The 22,269-nt window shown below is 38.2% G+C and overlaps 1 protein-coding gene across 5 annotated transcripts in view; it reads left to right on the forward strand.

Annotated features, from left to right (window-relative positions):
* The window catches only part of GLRA3 (glycine receptor alpha 3), a 97,343-nt gene that overhangs the window by 52,194 nt on the left and 22,880 nt on the right, over positions 1 to 22,269 (forward strand). For all 5 annotated transcript variants that reach the window (XM_072862032.1, XM_072862033.1, XM_072862034.1 and 2 more), the window contains 2 exons: positions 2,092 to 2,174; positions 18,784 to 18,921. In XM_072862032.1, the coding sequence (XP_072718133.1) occupies positions 2,092 to 2,174; positions 18,784 to 18,921 (221 nt within the window). The remainder of the gene's footprint in view (positions 1 to 2,091; positions 2,175 to 18,783; positions 18,922 to 22,269) is intronic.

Genomic DNA, 22,269 nt, shown 5'->3' on the forward strand with positions numbered 1-22,269 from the left:
GTATACTAAGAGAAAAAGAAAATGTTTGTGACTTGTGTGGATGTATCAGAGGCAAGGGAGTCTCCTTCCTCCCTCCTTCCAGTGCAAGTGGGCACCATCTTGTCAAGCTTACACTGGGAAAAAGGGTTGGGTTAAAATTCCCATGAGCATTTCATATCCAAAAGGAGGTCAGTCTGCCAGTCTGGGATCATAATCATTCTTCAGTGTCACAACATGTATTCTGTCACTAGAAACAGATGGAAAGCAAGTAAAAAGGATTCCTTCTCCAGACCCAAGTAGAAAGTAGAGCTAAATCAATTATCTCCAGACTGTCTGAGTCACCCTGAGATGCACTGGCAGTTGTTCCTCTCCAATCAAATAACTCCTCCTCCTTGTCCTACTCCCTCCAGATACATACAACACAGAGTATAGACACCACCACTCAACTGAAGCAAGTTTGGTTTGCAACTTCAATAGAATTCAAACCAAGTTCATGGTCACATGAAATGGGGGAAAAAAACCAAGCATGAGAAATATTATAATATTAAATTATAAAAGCAACCTTTGCCTGTGATGAAAGCAGGTGCCAAATAGCTCCCGTGTTTCTTATGGAGCCAGAAAGCTTGTGTTGCCATGATTTAATTAAGAACTATTACAAGTTCTGAAACAGATTTAAAATCATACAATTGGTATCTAGTTGAGTTATGTGAATTTGAGTCAGTTAAGCTTTTGATGAGGGGAGACATGCTAATTGCTAACGTGATGATATTAAAAGAAAAAAAATGAAGATTTCTAAATTTGCTTCTTCCTTTCATTCCCTAATGTCTCCTCCTTCCCTAATTGCATTGGAACAATTCAGACAATAAAATAATGAGAAGGTTCCAGTTCCTGATTCAATGAATACTTAATACAATATACTAAAATATTTACTGAAGCACAAAGTAAAGTCCAGGTGCCTCTTCTCTGAAATGACTTGCCACCTTACTAGCCTACTAGTCAGATTTTGCATTTGGAACCATTTTTAATAGCATGGGAATAGGGACGGGATCTGAGTTCCCTCCTCGGACTCTCCTTCTGCAGCTCTGTCACTGGCAGGCTAAACAGAAGTTATAGCAACAAAGAATCAAGAAGCTTTGGAGAGGGAAAAAGTAGGGTAAAAGAAATATACAGCCATGCTTGCTGCCTACTGCCCACTTCCCTGCAGCCCCAAAGCCAAAAACAGGGGAATGGGTTTAAGAGAGGGGGATTAGAGCACTGCCATTCTAGAAAAGCCTTATGTGTAAGGTATTGAACTCAAGCCCCTCAGGTTTTTGGACAAATTCTATCAATTGAACTGGTAAATGAATATGGGACAAAATTTTCACACAAGATATTTTCTAGCAAGAAGAAAGGTGCAGTCATGACCCTGAATGATGAATGGATACCTAAACATGGCCAGTGAGGGAAAACATGTGCCTTCACCTCTTATATTCTTTCTCATTCCTCTGAGAAGTATCACTCTAAAAATAAGTTATTGTATTGATATAAAATGTAAAAATACCTCTTTTGCCTATAGGTTGCAAAGTATTTCACAGGAAGTATCAGGACTAATGTGAAACACAGCTGCAGTTCAAAATTACAGGCATATTTCAGTCTACCATCAATATCATAAAATGTTATCTTAAATTGTTGTGTTGACAATTTAAGCACCTTATTTTAGGACAATAACACATAAATTACTTTGCCACCATGATTTGCAGCTGACATCTGTTATGAAATTCTTGCAAATCTGGGTAAATTTTAAGTCAAGGATTTGAAATACTGTAACAGTACAATAATTCTGCTGTAGCACAAAAAAGTATGCTGTTGTTGCATTCCTTTAGACTTCCCGTAAAGTTAGGCAACCCTACTGAAAAATGTGTTTTCTGAAAGTCTGTAATAATTTTTTTCCACATTGTCATACTAGGCTGAGTGAAATGGGTTCAGCTAATATACATCCCTTTTGAGAGCTTTCTAATGAAAAAATATATTTTCTTCTATTTCTAATAACTTCCAGTATTTTCATGCATTCTTCCAGTGCAGTTCTATGGCATTTTTGTGGTATATTTTTAATATTTTTTTGTGTTCTTTCAGATTGACTTTAATACTGTCCTGTCCGATGGATCTCAAAAATTTTCCAATGGATGTGCAAACATGTATAATGCAGCTGGAAAGCTGTAAGTTTGAGTAATGTATTATCCTATAAATACTTCTGTAAGGAGTACAACACCTATGTAGGATGTAGAAAGACCCCTTGTAGTGGTACAAGAACAACTTTTCAAAAAAGAATCCTCTTTTTTATCAAAAGAATCTGTGAAACATAGATGATTTTCAAAGGAAGAGATTCTTTCATCCTTACTTGTACTGAAAATCAACAGTTTTGTGTAAATCTAATGTTACTACTAAGCTTAAGCACTCGGTGCCAGTTTACCTTTATGCAAAATTTATGCATATGGGGATTCACCATTAAGTCTTCCCTGTGTTCACACATACAGAGGGACAGTAATATGGGAGAGCATAAAGGAAACATGAGAATAACTTAAGGGAGTAATTTATGTGAATATCCTGAAATCGATAATAACTCAGTGTCCTTAAAAGCTGGAAACAAGATTATATATACTGAGTACCTGCTCTTCAGATTCCTGCCCTAGCTCTTCAGCATGCCTACATGGTATAGCTACATATCTGTAGTTTTTACCTAATCATCCTAGAAGAGATTAGGGAAAGAGTTTACTACAAGGGAGAACTGTAGAAGATTGCATAGCATATATGTGTATATATGTATATGCCCATGTACCTAGATAGGGTATGTCACTTACACAGCCCTCACCCTCTCAACTAGGGCAGTGTCCTGGATCAGTGGAACACCCCAAAAAAAATCTTGGGAAGGGCTGTGGAGCTCTTGCATTATGAGGAGGAAGAAGTCCATACAAGGTATCATCTAGCTAGGGATAAAATGCAAGCATGATCTGACCATCAGCCATAACACCAGAAAAATTTCTAGCATCTTCTGAAGACTCTGAGCCTAAACGAATTTGTAGTAGCACAGATAGCTTGACATTGAAAACACCCAGCAAAACACAGAAAGAAAAAAAGACCTGATAGCTTTCTAGCACAGAGAAGGTCTGACTGAGGAAACCTGGTGTTACACTAGAATTTCAATGGAAAAGCGAAATTCCAATTCCATGTGTTTTAAATAATCTCTTCATAAAGCCTTACTTGCATTATACACAAATATCCTGAGGAAAGCAGAGGAGAAGGTAAAACCAGCTTACACAAGACAGGCTTTGCAGAATTATCTTTCAGTTAACAGCAATACATTTTACGTGAAATAAAATTAGCATTGGTTAACCCAACCCATCATATAAACCATCTCCCTTGATATCTCTCTTAGAACATAAAAGAGGATGGAATGCGTACAGCAGCTATGCCATTTCAAGGCACACACACAGACAGACAAAAAGACAAAACCAAAGGTTCTGTCTGATGCTATGATCTGAGCTAATACAGGATGTGTGAGGAGGAAAGCACAGATATTCTTTAAATTCTCATTTTCCTTGTTATATGTAGTATTTAGGAATTGCTTTTTCCCCTCAAAATGAGAGGACTTTGGAAAAGATTGCCAGCAGAAATATCCTCCTAATGATGTGAAGAACAAAAATAAAATAAAGTAAAGCATTCTTTGAAAGATTCCAGCAATCTGAAGTTTGTGAAAATTAATGACAGGAAAAAACAGATAAATAATAACTACCCATCTTAATGTCAGATCTAGATTTACAGTTATAGGATCAATAAGTAAAATATTTCAGAAAACAATTTTCTGCATGTAGAATGAACATTCTGGACTATTCGAAATATATTATAGATCAGAAACACAACATACATAATTTGATTAAAGTATTTCTTTACTTTTACTGGAACAAAGTAGCATCTAAGAGAAGGGGGAGGTAATTATCTATCAGTCAGTAGGTCAGAACTGTTTGTTGTATGGATAATGGTATGCTTTTACAAAAAATTGTGGGGTGAATATGAAAGCCAGATCTATCTTTCATTACAATGCACAGATGGTAATAGTATAAAGCAGGCTTTCAATATGAGGGCAATGGTTGAATCTGACAGCAGAAATTTTCTTGACTAAAGTTGAGAGATAGTTATTTGCTGCAAACGTCAAGGAATTTCAGGCAATATTATATATTCAGCATCTAAGCAAAACTCCACAGTCAACCCAAGTGGATAATCCTACTAATAACCTATGTCACCTTTATAATTAATGTGACTAAATAGAAGGTTAATATGAGGCGGTTGTATCAGAGTACATACAGATGGCAGGTATATTCACCATATACAATTATGCTTCAAACAGAAAGTATCACAGTGTTTGACTGAACAAGCAAAAGGTATAATTTTTTAAAAAATTGTGTTTAAAAAGTTATGAAATTCTTGCTTTAACAGCTTCCTAAAACTCAGCTGTATTTTTCCTCTCATTCAGCCCTTGTGAGGACAGGTCATACAACTGAGCATTCTTGAACATACAGGCATCTGTTTTGCTTCACAGAAACATTGCAGAAGCTCACAATTCCCACAAACTGCACCATAGGGACCTAATACTTATTAGTTGAACAGCACTGTAGATGTTCTACTGTATTTCCTAGCAGAGCATTTTTCACTGAAGTCTTGTTTTTAAGCATTCTGTTCAGTGGGAGTAAATTCCCTGCTGCACATTCACATAGTAGAGAGAGGCAATGTTCACAAAAGAAGAGCTGAACAAAATACAAATGAGTGCTTCAAAATCCTCTAGTTACAGGGAAAGATCAAATTTGATTTCATAAGGAAGTTACAAGTAACAAAGTTTTCCCCATATTGCCTTGTCTAATTCTATTTTACCTGTAACGCCAGACATTGAAAAATAGAGACTATGGGCAAAGTAGCTGGCCTGAGGCAGAAAATTTTGCAGCCTTTGGGAGCTCTGGCTACACCTACATGTCTGATAACAGAATAAACAGTTAGGTTTGCAAGAACAAGACAGCAGTTCACTGAAACCAAGAGAAATTACTTTGGGACAGATCGAAAGAGGATAGGCACAGTGACATAACTTCCAAGCTCCTAGACCTTCAAGAGCAGGAATTCACCTGCCCAAAACCAGTTTCTCTATACAGGAAGCGCAGGAAGGGAAACAGATGCCTTGGAGGAGTTACAAAAAATCATAGAATCATAGAACCATAGAATGCTTTGGCTTGGAAGGGACCTTTACAGGTCATCTAGTCCAACCCCCCTGCAAGAGCAGGGACATCTTTAACTAGATCAGGTTGCTCAGAGCCCCATCCAACCTGACCTGGAATGTTGCCAGGGATGGGGCCTCCACTACCTCTCTGGGCAGCCTGTTCCAGTGCCTCACCACCCTCATTGTAAAAAAATTCTTTCTTAAATCCAGTCTAAATATGCCCTCCCGTAGTTTAAAACCATTGCTCCTTGTCCTGTCACAACAGGCCTTGCTAAAAAGTCTGTCCCTGTCTTTCCTATAGGCCCCCTTTAAGTACTGGAAGGCTGCTATAAGGTCTCCCTGCAGCCTTCTCTTCTCCAGGCTGAACAACCCCAACTCTCTCAGCCTGCCCTCATAGGAGAGGTGCTCCAGCCCTCGGATCATTTTCGTGGCCCTCCTCTGGACTTGCTCCAACAGCTCCATGTCCTTCTTGTGCTGAGGGCTCCAGAGCTGGACGCAGTACTCCAGGTGAGGTCTCACCAGAGCAGAGTGGCAGAATCACCTCCCTCAACCTGCTGGCCACGCTTCTTTTGATGCAGCCCAGGATATGGTTGGCCTTCTGGGCTGCGAGTGCACATTGTTGGCTCATGTCCAGCTTTTCATCCATCAGTACCCCCAAGTCCTTTTCTGCAGGGCTGCTCTCGATCACATCATCCCCCAGCCTGTATTGAAACCGAGGATTGCCCTGATCCAGGTGTAGGACCCTGCACTTGGCCTTGTTGAACCTCATGAGGTTCACACAGGCCCACTTCTCCAGCTTGTCCAGGTCCCTCTGGATGACATCCCATCCTTCGAGTGTGTCAACTGCACCACTCAGCTTGGTGTCATCTGCAAACTTGCTGAGGGTGCACTCGATCTCTCTGTCAATGTCATTGATGAAAATATTGAACAGCACTGGTCCCAGTACGAACCCCTGAGGGACACCACTTGTCACTGACCTCCATCTGGACATTGAGCCATTGACCACTACCCTCTGGATGCGACCATCCAACCAGTTCCTTATCCACTGACCAGTCCACCCATCAAATCCATATCTCTCCAATTTAGAGAGAAGGATGTTGTGGGGGACCATGTCAAAGGCTTTACAGAAGTCCAGATAGATGACATCTATTGCTTTTCCCTTGTCTGCTGATGTGGTAACTCCATCGTAGAAAGCCACTAGGTTGGTCAGGCAGGTCTTGCCTTTGGTGAAGCCATGTTGGCTGTCTCAGATCACCTCCCTGTCCTCCATGTGCTCTAGCATAGCTTCTAGGAGGATCTGTTCCATGATCTTCCAAGGCACTGAGGTGAGGCTGACAGGTCGGTAGTTCCCAGGGTCATCCTTTCTACCCTTTTTAAAAATGGGCACAATGTTTCCCTTCTTCCAGTCACCAGGCTCTTCACCTGACTGCCATGACTTTTCAAATATCATGGAGAGTGGCTTGGCAGCTACATCAGCCAATTCCCTCAGGACCCTGGGATGCATCTCATCAGGTCCCATAGACATATATGTTCAGGTTCCTCAGGTTGTCACAAACATGATCTTCCCTTACATTGGGAGGGGCTTTAACCCCCTTGTCCCCAACATGGTGTCCATTGACTGGGGAGGGGTGAGGAGAGCAGTTGCCAGAGAAGACTGAAGCAAAAAGATTGTTGAGTACCTCAGCCTTCTCCTTGTCTGTTGATATTAGGTCACCATTCTTGTTCATCAGTGGAGGTATGCTTTCTTTAACTTTCCTTTTCTGGTTGATATACCTGTACAAGAAGACCTTCTTGTTATTCTTTGCATCCCTTGCCAAGTTCAGCTCCATCTGTGCCTTGGCCTTCCTGACCCCATCCCATCCTGACCCCATACACAAGTGGGCAGCGTCCCTATACTCCTCCCAGGTTAATATCTACATGCTGGACAGGAGAGTAACTAGGTAAAAAAAAAGGTTTTTATGAGTCTGAACTCTGACCAATTTCCAAAACTTAGAAAAAGGTGAGCAGAAACATTCAAATTCCAGAGTCTTTGGCTAAGAACAGGCATCCATTTCTCTTTAAAATTATAGAAGAATAAAGGAGGATGGGTGCATTTAGCATTTTCCCAGACTTCATATCACATCTCCTGAGTGAGAACTGACATGACCCTGAGAGCCTGAATCCATCCAAGAATCTCTAATTTCTAGGCCACAGTGTCATACTCTCCTGTGGCTGGCTGGCTTACATTTTTTGGTGCACAGTGAGACAACTTAAACAGGGGGATCAAAGCACTAACCCTGGTGGTTAGAGCACTGTCCCGGGAAGTGGAAGACATGGGGTTTCAAAACTGAGAACACAGTCCTCTCATGCCCTGAATAAATGATCTGACCATCAGACTGCGTTATAAAAACCAAAGTGGTTGCAGGAGCAAAACAGTAGCAGCCATGCTTCCAGATGTTTCTTTTTAAAGTGATCATCATTGCTGTTTTTTCCACTGAGTGCCAAGCTGGGTAGGACATTGTACAATTATGAATTTACAAGGCCCATTTATCTCACAGTTTCTTTAAATTTTATCTGATCTTGCAAGCCTTGCTCCTGCATGTGTCACTAAACAAATTAGACTGTTTCTAACAAATTACTCAACTTTTTCTTACTCATCTTACCACCAGGTTGCAAAGAAAGGCTCACAGTTACTTATAAAGGACAGATTGTAGGTTTTACCTCTGCTATAAAATTGTAATTTTGTTTAGATACTTTGTTTAGATACTTTTGTTTAGATACTAGATACTTTCCTTCAATATTGATACTGTTGCTCCAGCATAGAAATCTCTAAGAGGAAAATTCATGTATATCTTTTCTTCCCAAATGATATTTTTATTTTTAGCCATCTCATGTAATGTTTTTTCCAATGTCAATCTAAGCAGCTGGATTTGCCCCTGGTTAAAGTACTTCACTTATATCATGAAGTGTCTGAAAAATATTTAAGTGGAAATGTCTTCTATTTTTAAAGGATTTATTTTACCAAATGATTTCTCAGCAACTAGAATGAGCTGCTTTTGTATCTCAGAAAGGAAGCAAATGAAAATGCACATATGAAATAATCCCTTCTACATTTCTGTGCTTTGCACCAGGGCAGCCTATAGGCATGTGAGATAATTTTAGGTTTATTCTGCTTGAATAAGATACAAAGAAATGTCAGCTAGATACATAATTATTTCTGTGGCCTGTCTCTCAGGAAAGAAATGTTTTTCCTTCATCTGCTAGAGCTTGTTGTCTCTCTCTTTTTTAAGTTTCACTTTTATCTCACAGCATTTCTTTATTCATATATTACAATTATAACTTTATGTGACATTCAATATTCCTGAATTTTCAAAGAATAGTGAAAAGACTAACTCAGTTACAAAAGAAGAAATATACTATGAAAAGCAACATATGTAAGAGGGAAAGCACCTGCTCATGTCATAATTTTATTCTGATGCTTATTGTCTCTCTTAATAAATTAAACAATGGTCTTTTTTTCTCTTTTGATTTATGGAGACTTTTTAGTCTTTCTAAGCAATCAGCCTCCTGTCTTTTGGATTTTTAGAGAAAATTCACTCCGTACTACATGATGCTGTTACCTGAATAGTACAATTTCTTGCTTCCCAGTCTCTAAATAGGAGACTCTGCAAATGGAAAGATCTGTAAGCAGGCTACAGCAGTACAGGCTACTGCATTACAGAAAATGATGTGCGCATTGTTCCATTTCCACAGCAGCACAAAGACACCATAAGAAAGATAATAGAACTGGAGTGTATTTCTTATCTGCCAGGGAACCTCAGCTGTCTACCTGAGTGACAGTAATTATGGACATACTAGGTCAATGCGTGCCTGTGCCTGAACGTGTGGAAACCATACCTCTTCTCTCCTTTCCTTTTCAGTAGCACAAAAGTTGTCAACAACTCATCCTATGGTTTCTACTCTGCAAATGGGTGACTCAGCCCACTGTGCATATCTGGAGTGAGACCTGACACACAGCTACAAAGAGCTAGATATTTGTAGTCTTCAGCTCCTGACCAATGCAAGATGAAAGGGCAGTAGTAACTGTACAACTGCTTCTGAACCCACAGAAACTAATATAAAAGTGACAGCTGAAAAGCTGTAGGCTTCAGCAAGGAATATTAGGTTTGAGAGATGTGGTAGAGGGCTGGGCTTGAAATGTTATTCTTCTCTGAAATTCAGGCTAACAAGGATAAACCTGTAACTCCCAAGGGAGAGATTCCATCAGAACAACTTAGAGGGCAGTGCAAGGGGCAGAACCTTTGCAAAGCGGCGCAGAAGTACATAGAATAAAATCCTGCTTTCTTGAAGCTCCAGCATAAACTTAGCCTTGAAATGTATCACAGCTGATTTCTGAAGCTAGTATTTTTAGTGCGTAACGTATATTAGAGGAATTTATTCTAACCTCAAGCCAAAACCAGATTTGTTAGCTCTGTCAGATCTTCCCCCTGCTATGTTGCTTGGAATTTAGGGCACAATTCAAACCTCTGCCATGTTCTTAGGAACAGTAATGTGCAAGCAGCCTATCCTGGAGGCACTCTGTTGGGATGCCTAACAGAAGAGTAGTGAAATAACTCTAGTCAACATGATGTAGTCCTTGCCTCAGCTGGATACCTAAAGAACTGCTCAGTTTGCTGAATAAATCCAATGTTACTCTTGGACCTGAACCTTACTAAACATTAAAGAAATGAGAATGGAATTTAGATAAACCACTGGGATTAAAAGAACTATAAAATAAATTCTGTAGTTGAACCAAACTGCCTAGTACAAAAATGCTAGATATTCAGCTCAGTTGCTTCTTGCCATTCATGTGTTTGTTCATGTGTTTGTGAACAAGAGCAAAAGAGTGAGGTTTTAATATGCCTGTGGGTATTGTAAAATGACACAAGGGAAGCATGGCCTTCCTGGAATAAAACAGAATGAGTAGAAAATTTACAAGATATATTGGTATTCAGCTGGATCACAAGTGTGTTCAAAAATTTTATTCTTTATGGCTTGGAATAGTACTCTAAGGGTAGTTAAAGGGAAAGAATGAAGCAAATAAGACTGCAGAAGTAAAAAAAGGGTTATCTTGGAATTTCCAAGACAATTGTGATTCAAAGGTATGGAGTCTCTGAAGGGACAGGGGAGTTGCTTGCCCTGAATAACAAACCTTGTTTTTCTGTAATGGTGTAGTCCTTGGACAGCCTGGAGAAGAGATGTTAATACTTTCAAGACACTTCAATAATTCTTCAAGACAAACTTGTTGGATATCCACTGTATTGCCTATGAGATTATGGGCTTTTAACGCCTAGAGCTGATATTGAATTAGCTAAAACAAAATCTTCATACTCGTAGCATCTATGTATACAACTGATATAAATATCTTGGTTCAATAAGTTCTAGAGAGTTATGTGGACTGATGTGGGTTGAATGGAACCCTATTTGTTTAAGGTGGGCCTTGTTCCTATACTTTCAAAATTGGATGAATAAAAAAGTTATATTTATTATTAAGATTAATAATAGTGTAAAAAAACCCCACAGATGCGATTTACTTTTTTCTTTCGGGGACCCTTTATATGGGTGTTGATAACAACTTGTCAACACCGTTTTTTAAAATATAAGATTTTGTGGGAAAGATGACCGAGACCAAGGGAAAAGTTTGGTTTTCTCTTTTCCAGATAATATAGTTGGCCTTGCTACTTAGAAATATTTCAGCAGGATCACATTCTTTTTCCCTGCAATCTTTCCTGAAACCTGTAATTGAACATGCTGAAAAATTTCACTCTAGCTAGACAATTTTTAGTGCTGTCTAAAGGCTAGAGTTAGCATGTCTGTCATGTCCACCTTCTGCCAAAGAGTTTTTTATAGATTAGGTGGATTAAATAATCACTATAGTTTCATTTTATTTGATGTCCAAATATTCAAAACCCTGCATCAACTATTCCAGGCACAAGTCCTGACAACCACTCCTCATCCAATGCCTTATCTTTTCCACCTCCTCCCTCCATAAGTGTGACCACACAGAGTTTTACTTTCATTCTTTCACACTTATCGCCAGCTCTGTGACAGACCATTTTCTAAAGAAAAACTTCTGCAGGCCAAATCCAACTTTCCCAATTGTTTCAGGTCCTCTACACTGCCAGTTAATTCTAAATTCTACTTAGTTTGCCAGTTCTTCATATTAATCTCAGGCAGAGGTCTCAGTCTGCTAGTACATGCTTCACTAGCTAATTACCTGGAATGACTTCAGGCTCCTAAAAATGAGTTGTCTCTTTAAAGAGAGCTGTTTGCTGAGAGGCTACAGTGCCATGCATACACACAGTTCTTGAGTTTTCCCAAGAAATACTCCCTCTGGCTACCTTCTCCTCCTGGGATGATAGCCTTGTCATATAATTACCAACAATTTATCATCTGCTTTTGCATTACAGATGTGCAAGACCTCAGACTTTGGGTTTATATAGACAGTATTAATTTAACCTAACCAGTCCTGTAATTTCTGAACACTGCTGTTCAACGTAACAATGTGTTTTTTCTGTCCTTTTGTTCCAGTTCTATGATGACACTAGTTAGATTTTGTGTGATTAGTAGTATCTTTATAGAATTAAGAGCAAACACCTGGACAGTAGCCAGACAATAAGAATACATTGCAAACTGCACTCTACTTCGGCCACAGTAGCTGGTTTGCATCCCATAATGCACAAAATTTGGTATCCCTACTTCCTTTCTCAATCTTCATGCATTTACACCCTGCAAACCCAAAGCCTAGCACACTGTGTTTCAGTGACAGAAGTCCTTACTAATCCACCTGATTTAGTTTAGGTTGGCCTGGTCCTGCAGACCACTATACTAGATGATAGCCTCCATTGCTTTCAGCTATTTCTGTAGTATAAAAGGGTCACTTTTTCTACCATCAATGAAAAAGTGAGCTGCACCCTCATATACTAACCAGGCCAGTGACTGACTGTCCTTTTTTCAACACTACATGTAGCCACTAGGACTTTCCTCCATAACACTGTATTTCCCAATCACTGGTAATGAAAATATCTGGTAGCAAGTTATAACAGTCACCAAAATCACCTCACAGTCAAAAAGGAAAAATTCCTTTTTAGTGAAAGGCTGAATATCATGCTGGGCTGTAGCAAATGCAAATAAGTAAGAGATATTTATGTTCTGCTCACAAAGCACCAGCAAGAGAGATAATATAGTAAGACTGAACAGCAAGAGCTTACAAAGAATAGGAATAACCATTATGTAGTGAAAGTTTACCCTGTGGTGTGCGTTCTCAGAAAGAGATTCACAGTTTTTTCTTCCAGACACATAGATTGGGCCTCCCTTCAGGCACGCCACCACATTTCCTATGGAAAGCAGAAAACAATGAAAGCAAGGGACAGAGAGCAAACATCTTACACTCAAGTCTTATCCCAAGGAGAAGTCAGGATTCAAGAGCTAAGCACTTATGTCTACTACAGAATAAGCTCCATACATCTATAAGCAGAGTTAATAAGCGTTTAAATTTCTGTGTAGTTGATAAAAGCACTCTTCTGATTTGGGTCATCTCTTTCTATACTCTTAGAGTTGAGTAGAAGGCCACTGAAATTATTTCACTAGACAAAATATGGTGCCCTCCTGATAGAAACATTAGAGGCATAGGAAATGTGATTTGCTATTTTTGCAAATCCAAAAAAAAATAAATAAACTGCAAAACTCATCACCTCATTAACATTTGGCATGGGCTTCTGTGGCATAGCAAATGTAAGGAGGAGAATCTAGAAACAGGTATCGTTGGGAAGATAGGGCTTCTACAGGTGTGACTCTGAACTTGAAAAACTGCAAGGGACACGATTCCTCATTAAGTGACATTGCTGTTAGTTGGTTCCTCTGTTTCCTCAAATTCAGGTTCCTAGATTGTGCCAACTCTCCTGCCAGCTAGTTTCTGTGGATTCAGTATTTATGGACCTAACAGCACAATAAAGATACCATTATCTTCCTTATCCCCTAGAATCTGTAAAGAGAAACATCTTGTTCTTTATAACTACTACATATTTCAGTGCAGTTCTTACAAGATGCAGAACATATTTAATAATATAACACATATAGTGCCAGTTTGTACTGGTAACTGCACATCTGTTCAGAATAAAGTCTTCACATTTCAGGCCCACAGTTTGCTAAGAAGGTGATCTGATCATATAACCATTCTTTACTACTCCATTTGCACAGTGATAACCATGTAATGGAATACAGCTTCTCAGATATTTTATCACATAGGCCATTTGGAAAATATACACAGTGTATCTCTATTCTTTGACAGCAGGCCAATATCAGCAACAGGCATTTAGACTTTTACTTAAAGTTATGTTACTGAATGATTTTCTTTAAATTGCTTCGAAGATAATGCACATTTATTAATCAAGTAACACAAGCAGAAGAGTGGGAACCAAAAGCTCAGGCGGTCTTCAGGTTTAGTATTTCTTGAATTTAGTTTAAGATGTTTTGCCTTATTTTAATTATCATGCCTTCTGATTATTTAATGAAAAATGAATGCACTGGATTGAACCTGTAATACATTTATCAGTCATTGGTAGAATAATCCATTCCAGAAAGATATTCTGTTTGAAATATTTCTGCATATATTTACCCAACAAATTAGCCCTTTCTGCTAGTGGTACCATTATTCAAGAATATCAAAGCAAAATTTGAGAGACCACACAAAGATATCTCTCTCACTGAATTTTACTATTTGGGTATGACTGCATTCAGATCAATTATATTTAATTGCAGTTGTGTCTCAGGAGAATTCAGCTTTAATTACGAGCTTGATCAGTTAGATTGACTGGTGCTGCATAAACCTGGTACAAAAAGAGCACCATTACTCACTTCTCTCATCTGCCTTTTCTCAGCTAATCAGTTGCTAACCTTATACAGACAATGAACTAATTTACTTGTTTTCATTTTTATTCCTGTAAAACTCATGTCAGCAGTGGATGGCCGAGTGTACTTTTTTCATCTAGATGAGTAAGGTAAATGCATTTGAGTAGAGACCTGCTTTGTTGCAGCATCTAATCAGATTCCCATTTTGCAAATGTAGGCCTCAGTACTGCAAATACATATGCATGAATGATGTATATAGTCCCACTGAACTCAGGCAGTGGCATCAGAATTTGAAAGTTAACCACATAGTTCTAATACTATAACCTTTTATGACTGGCAATTCTAGGATCCTAAATCTAAAAAATAACACTCTGCCCTTGAGGCTTCAAAATTTTCATTACCTACACTTCTGCTATTTGCTGTGCACTTAGCCCCCCCGCCCCCATTGATGGCACTAAGCAATTTGGTGCCTTATCCATATCGGGATCATAAGTCTCTACTTTGTTGCTGAGACTGAACCTTAAGGTAGTTTCAAAATCTGCCATGATGTCTTCTTGTGCTGCTGGGAGCCCAGCCGCTTCAATAAGGGACACTGATTACATTAACCAGCAGAGCTCCCAAAATTAGGGTGCTGGAGGATGAATTTTTAGGCTCATTGCATATATAATATCATACACCTAAACTCTAGTAGTAAATATACTACAGTATGGTAACCACTGACTGTTTTAAAGGGCCATTTCTATAGAAATGCCTTTTTCCCCTTATGCACAGTGCACACAATACCACGAGCATTGTGAGTGTTAAGCATGGTGCTATTCAGCAGGTCTTCATAAAATTAATTAGAAAACAAAAATATTTTCCTTTTTTTGAGATATTAAGGAAGCTCAGTTAGCTCTATTAGTATTGCTGTTCCTCCTGAAAAATTTCTAACACAGGACAATGTGGGTTTTAGCCCTTTTGTGCATAGAATATCCTGGGATGGGCCTAGGACGTGAGCTGCAGTTTGTTCTTGCAAATTCTCTGATTCTCCTTTACTTCTGCAAGTGACTAGATACTTTCCACTGTAGTCTTTCTTCCTTTTCTCCATGCCAAGAATAAAGAATGATGCAGTAGTTGGAAAAAAGAAAGAGATCGTCAGTTTATGTGGAACAGTACCAAATAACAAAATATTTCCAGTTGGAATATCAAGAATACCCGTCCTTGTTAACAGTGCTCACTAAAGAAAATTGAGAGACAAGTTTGTGTTATCAAATAGTTCAATCTGCTTAAATAATTTATGCTTTCTCACTTCCCCAATTACAGGATTATTACAAGATTTTAGATTTCCCTAATTCAGTGAGCACATTTGATTGGGCCATGTATTTCACATTTAATAAAGGGCCATAAATGTAATAGAAACTAAGCTGATTTAATTTAACATACCTAGTGGAAATATGATATATATTATACTATTTTAAATTTCTTTGGTATATCATAAACTCACATCTCCATTGCTCCTCTATATTTTAAGACATATTTACGTTACAAATATGCTCTTGACTTACAAAACTGAAGTTACAGTATTGGATGCTAAAGCATTATTTGGTATTTAAAATGTAAACATGATAAAAATGAATTACTACATCAGCATTTTGCATACACTGCTATTACTTTTAATAGATTGCACTATAGAAGAATTAGTGGGCAGGGTAGATAATAAAAATTAAAAGCATGCATTAGAGATGAATAAATCTGATTTAGTGAAATACATTTTGACACAGCAGTTGTTTCTTGTCAGTTCAGTGAGTTTTACTCAGGGGATATCACTTCTGGCCATAATCTACATGCTTCAAATGATAATCTGCTTTACACACAACTGCTTTTTGTCTGAATTCATGCAAAGTTTGGTAAGAGCTATACTTCTGATTTTTCATAGTTTATGGCATTTAATAGTGAATTTTAAGACTGTGTTTATAGAATGTCATGCATTCAAGAAGACAGAAAAATAAGTGTTTCCTTGCACAGTTAATATATGCTTGTAATGACTTGAGTAATAACTGATCTTAATTAAATACTTATTTAAAAGGGTATGGTCCCATTTTTAGCATATTTATCCAGCCCCAACAAAATGTCAAAGTAGGCCAACAGTCCGCCTGAATGCCTGTGAATACCTTGTATAAAGGTAGTCCCCAAAAGAAACATGAAGAATCTAGAAGCAAGGAGAGGTGTTGAAAACAGTTTTAAATTTATAAACACCAATTCTTAGCTTATAGGTGCATTCAACACTGACAGATCAGAATGGATGAAGTGTGTCTCAGCTTTGAGGTGAGCATATCAGGGCATTATGACTGAATAGCATTTATAGATGTGTTCAAAGAGTAATTAAGTCACTCAATATGACGGGGAAACATTTATGCCCACACACCGAAGCAGTTATTTCCTTCACTGGAACTCAAAATTTCAGTATTTGTGGGCAGATAATTACTCTTAGAAAGTTCTGAACAATATACTTTGAACAATAATTTGTTACTGAAAGGTTAAAAGATATTTCCAGTTATCAGTATGTTATTCTATATTTGTATCAAAAATAGCTATATTTTGTATATTTTGTATCATAGCTGTAAATAAATAGCTATATTAGCTATATAAATATTAGCTATATTATATAGCTAATATATAATAGCTAATATATATTTATATAGCTATATAAAATATATATAATATATAAATATATAAAAATTATAAATATATAGTTATAAAACTATAAATATATTATGATTATAAATATATGATTATAATTATAAAAATTATAAATATATAAAGATATACACAAATATATAATATATATTCATATAGCTTATATTTATATAGCTGTATTAGCTATATAAATAAATAGCTATACAGCAATAAATAGCTATATTTTGTATCAAGAATAGCTAATATTTGATGAAAATATTTCTATATTTGTATCAAAAATAGTGTGGCCAGCAGGAGTAGGGAAGTGATCGTGCCCCTGTACTTGGCACTAGTGAGGCCACACCTCGAATACTGTGTTCAGTTTTGGGCCCCTCACTACAAGAGAGACATTGAGGTGCTGGAGCGTGTCCAGAGAAGCGCAACGAAGCTGGTGAAGGGTCTGGAGCACAAGTCTTATGAGGAGCGGCTGAGGGAACTGGGGTTGTTTAGCTTGGAGAAGAGGCTGAGGGGAGACCTTATTGCTCTCTACAACTACCTGAAAGGAGGTTGTAGCAAGGTGGGTGTTGGTCTCTTCTCCCAGGTAACAAGTAATAGGATGAGAGGAAATGGCCTCAAGTTGCTCCAGGGGAGGTTTAGACTGGATATTAGGAAATTTTACTTCACTGAAAGGGTTATCAAGCATTGGAACAGGCTGCCCAGGGAAGTGGTGGAGTCACCATCCCTGGAGGTATTTAAAAGACGTTTGGATGAGGTACTTAGGGACATGGTTTAGTGGTGGTCTTGGTAGTGTTAGGTTTACGGTTGGACTCGATGGTCTTAAAGGTCTTTTCCAGCCTATACGATTCTGTGATTCTGTGATTCTCAACAACTCATTAGCACTGGACTAAAGCAGAAAGGAAATATTGCAAAGAAGCAAAATAGATGAATGAAAGCTATATAATTTAGATGTAAAAATTACTCCCTTTCCCTTCCAGTTCAAGCTATTACATGTGGCTCAAGTGTACCCTTGTCATTCAAGCTATTACAACAGTAGAAGCCATCTAGTTTTAGATTTCAATCTTAAAGTCTCACTTTGTCCAAATCTATTAGATTCTGAGAAAGTCTTAATGAAACCTGAATGAGAATAGGAAGCCTTTTGTTTTTCAGTTGTCATAACCAGATAAAATCTATTCAGAAAAAAATTTGGAATATATATCCGGGGATATATATGGAAAGTTAATATATCACATATTCAGAGGAAGTAGAAGTATTTTCCCCAGTGATATCCCATGCAAATATTCAGCTGAGAGAAGGAAATAGAAGGAAAAAATACTTGCCCTTTACAAAGTCTGGCCCTTGATTAGTACTTCTGCTATGGCTTTTGCTGTTTTATTTAATCTTATACACACATGCATGAGGTACAGATAAGTGCAGGAATCTGAATATTAAAACAGAATGCCTTTTAATATCATAATACATCACAGTCAGCTAATAGGAGAAGATTACAGTCAATTGCTTTCCCTTGTTTTGTACCAGTTTCAGAGAAAAGTATTTTTTCAATTCAATTACCTCACTCCTGCAGCAATTTTAATTCATTGTTCTCTTTGAATAATTTGTACCTAACAATTCAAATTGACATAAATCCATAAACATAGCTTTGAGAATCCACCATTTTACCTCAAGTAAAAGGAGAAAGGTCTAAGAGTGAAGTGCCTATTTTATCCTTCATGGGCTGGGGAGGGTAAGATGTTCCCAAGCACCCAAGAGAATTGGATGTTTAGCTGATTTTGATGCTTTTATTAATTCTCTTAATAGACTACCTGACTATCAAGATTTCACAAAGGATGCATAAGACACTTTTTTTTTTCTAGTTCAGTATGGTTTAGAATTGCAGATAACACTTTTTGGTTAACAGGTACAAGAAGACCCCCTGTATTTTCTCCTTTTCATGACATTTACTTAGGTCATTACTGTTTGGTTTGTCCCTGTTTTTCAAATTTTGCAGCTGACACAGAGTTTATTTGTGCCTTTTTTTTTTTTAGTTGGATACACAATGAATGATCTCATTTTTGAATGGCAAGAAAAGGGAGCAGTTCAAGTAGCAGAAGGTCTCACTCTGCCACAGTTTCTGTTGAAAGAAGAAAAGGATTTATGTTACTGCACCAAGCATTACAATACAGGTAGGAAAGCATATTAGTGATTAAAACTGGAAAGACATTTAACATTTATTGTTATTTTGCAGAAGTGGTTTTTTTTTTAAATATTGTCACTGAACTCACAAGCAGATTAAAACGTACAGATGCATTGTGCAGGATAACGCAGTCTAAATAACTGCCACAGTGAAACAAAACTGTATGAAGGCTGATCAAACTTCTATTTCAGTAGGACTAAGAAAATACATAATTGAAATAATTCAGAAGCAATTCAATCAGGACTTTTATTATTACAGCGGGTGCCATGACCACATCTACACTGTGGGATATGAGGCACTGCTGAAATCCAAAGGTCTGCATGCTGTGCACTAAGCATGGCCTGGCTCAGTCAGGAAAAAGGGACACAGGGTTGCCAAGCCAGCTATCCTGCCCTAGTTCATGCAGCAAGGGGGCAATGCAAAGAAGCTGAAAGCATCCTTAGCGTACAATGGCCAGGTGTCCAAACTAGATGTGGCCTTTCTGAGTTGAAGCCTTCGTAGAACTGCGATGTTTAGCTCATCATCTCTGGGATTATTTGAAAAAGGGGGCGTTTAACATTAATAAAATAGTTATTTTTAATTGTAAAAAATTATCTCAATAACTGGACAATCGCAAGCGTAATAATCCTCAAAAAACATGTGGCAAAGGCTAAGAATACATAGCTTCCATCTTCTTATGGAGAAAAAAAAGCTAGAACTCTTTAATTCTAATCCATATCTCTCTTAATTTCTGCTCTCCAATATGATTCCAGATTAAACATATCTTGAAATTTGTTTAGAATGATTTATGTGGATTCTTCTGAAATGGCAGAGGGGAGAAAATTAAATAGGTGGCGTTCATAAGAAATGTCCTGTTGCAATCAATACTAAGGAAGAGTGCTTTTCAACACTGAGTTTTATCACAGCTGCCATGGTGCCCTAAGGGAGGGAAAGGTTCTCTAATAATTTCCATTTAGAGTGGGGAGATATTGATAGAAACATTTTGAAGTGTTCCCTAAAATAATTTGGAAATACATGACATGCATTTCTACTGTACAAATACTAATATCTGGCTAATCCTTAAAAACCTTCCAAAAATGGAGATACATATCCTATAGCAGGGTAATTTTTTCACTCAAACATCCCTTTTTTAATGATAATAATGAAATTCATATTATTCCTTTTTGCTTTTTACCATAATCCTTATGACAAAGAAGAAAATTTTATTTTCATTATTTTTCTCTCTCTCCTTTGAGATATATAGGCAACCTCTTCTTCCTTTTTAGGACTTCCCAGCTTTTGTGCCATTTTATCATGTGCCTGCAACTGTACTTCTATAACCTGTATAGTGATATTAACAAATGAGAATTTGTGGTAGAAAGTATTCTCCTCATTTTTCCAAAGTTCATTTGAACACTGTGATGCACTAAAAATCTCTAACTGAGGAATTAAAACATTACTGTGGTACTTAATCTGATATTGGACTGAAACCTGTTTTAAAATGTCAGAATTTCCGGTGATTTCCAAACATCTCTCCGAACATCTCATCCAAAGCTGAATTGTACTCTTACTCCTTTGTCTGAGAACTTTCATTACAATCATCATAGTTTAAACCTTTTAATTTTGACTGAAACTTCATTTTTTCAATATTTTTGAGCTGCTACCTTTTTCTTCATAACCTGTGTTTCAAGCCCATTTAAGCTGGTATTAATTTTCTTCCAAGCAGAAACAGGAAAACATGCTAGACCTAGGCATAATGCACTAGGTTGCATGGGGTCAACTTAATTCTACCGTCGTTTTCACTGTGGCCCTAAACTGAGCTGAGAAGCAGGAGCAAGATGTTATTAACTGCATGTGAGGTCTCATGACTCTCAAAATGTGCCTGCAAGACAAGTGTGCTTATCCCTGTGAACTGCTATCACATTTAGGTGAGAGAAGGGGTTTACTGTCAGCTCTAGAGGACAGTGTGGCCAATCATCAGCCTGTTATATTTCTGCATTGCTTTGGCCAAACTGCATTTCTGTGGCCAAACAGGTGCTCTAAAAAGTCAGTGCAGCCCACAACGCTGAAAAGATGGCTGAAGTTTGTGCCTCTACTTAAAAAAATAATTGGGCTATTTAATTTGTCCATTAAAAGTCAAGCCATTTACTAATACAGAAAACTTGGAAGCCTGGATGCAGGCACCCACCGTACATTTCAGGATGGAGACTTTAAAAGACCTCAGCAAACAAGAAGACAATTGCACAGCTGTGGGATGTGCCTATGACTGGCAGGGGAAAAAAAATGCAATGCTGAGTGGCACTGGCTGCCGGCAGAAGGGTATGTCCTCACCAGAGCAAGCAACAGAGTGGCCTGCTCTGAGTTACATCACCAAAATTACAGGTACAAAATTGGAAGAAATTTGGCAGGGCAAACCAGAAAGAAAAGATAGTCTTACTCATGCAGGACTACATTTATCATGACATTCTCCTCTTCAAGATAACAGTATTTTCTCCAGAGTATTTATTTTTTTTATTCAAGTCTTCAGTATGAAGTTAATTTAATCAAATTAGAGGGTTTGGGTTGGTTTCTAGGAGGGTGGGAGTGCCTTTCATTTCTTAGTTACAACCAGTATTGTTAACTACTGTGTGTATGATAAAAAACCCTAAACAGCATCTTGAAAGACAACAACAACTAAGAGTTTATTTTCCTCCATTATGTCATATAATAGAACCATAGATTCATAGAATGGTTTGGGTTGGAAGGAACCTTAAAGATCATCTAGTTTCAACCCCCCTGCCATGGGCAGGGACACCTTGCACTAGACCAGGTTGCTCAAAGCCTCATCCAGCCTGGCCTTGAACACTTCCAGGGCGGAGGCATACACAACTTCTCTGGACAACCTGTTCCAGTGTCTCACCACCCTCACAGTAAAGAATTTCTTCCTAATACCTAATCTAAATATACCTTCTTTCAGCTTAAAGCCATTACCCCTCGTCCTATCACCACACTCCCTGATAGAGTCCCTCCCCATCTTTCCTGTAGGCCCTCTTTAAATACTGGCCTCTTTAAGTACTGGCCTCTTTAAGAAGGCCGCTATAAGGTCTCCTCGGAGCCTTCTCTTCTCTAGGCTAAACAACCCCAGCTCTCTCAGCCTGTTCTCATACAGGAGGTGCTCCAGCACTCAGATCATCTTCATGGCCCTCCTCTGGACCCGCTCGAGCAGGTCCCTGTCTTTCATACACCGGGGGCCCCAGAGCTGGACACAGTACTCCAGGTGAGGTCTCACAAGAGCAAGGTGGAGGGGCAGAATCACGTCCCTCGACCTGCTGGCCACGCTTCTTTTGATGCAGCCCAGGATGCAATTGGCTTTCTGGGC

The sequence above is a fragment of the Ciconia boyciana genome, chromosome 5 (assembly GCF_034638445.1).
Source record: "Ciconia boyciana chromosome 5, ASM3463844v1, whole genome shotgun sequence".
NCBI lineage: Eukaryota > Metazoa > Chordata > Aves > Ciconiiformes > Ciconiidae > Ciconia > Ciconia boyciana.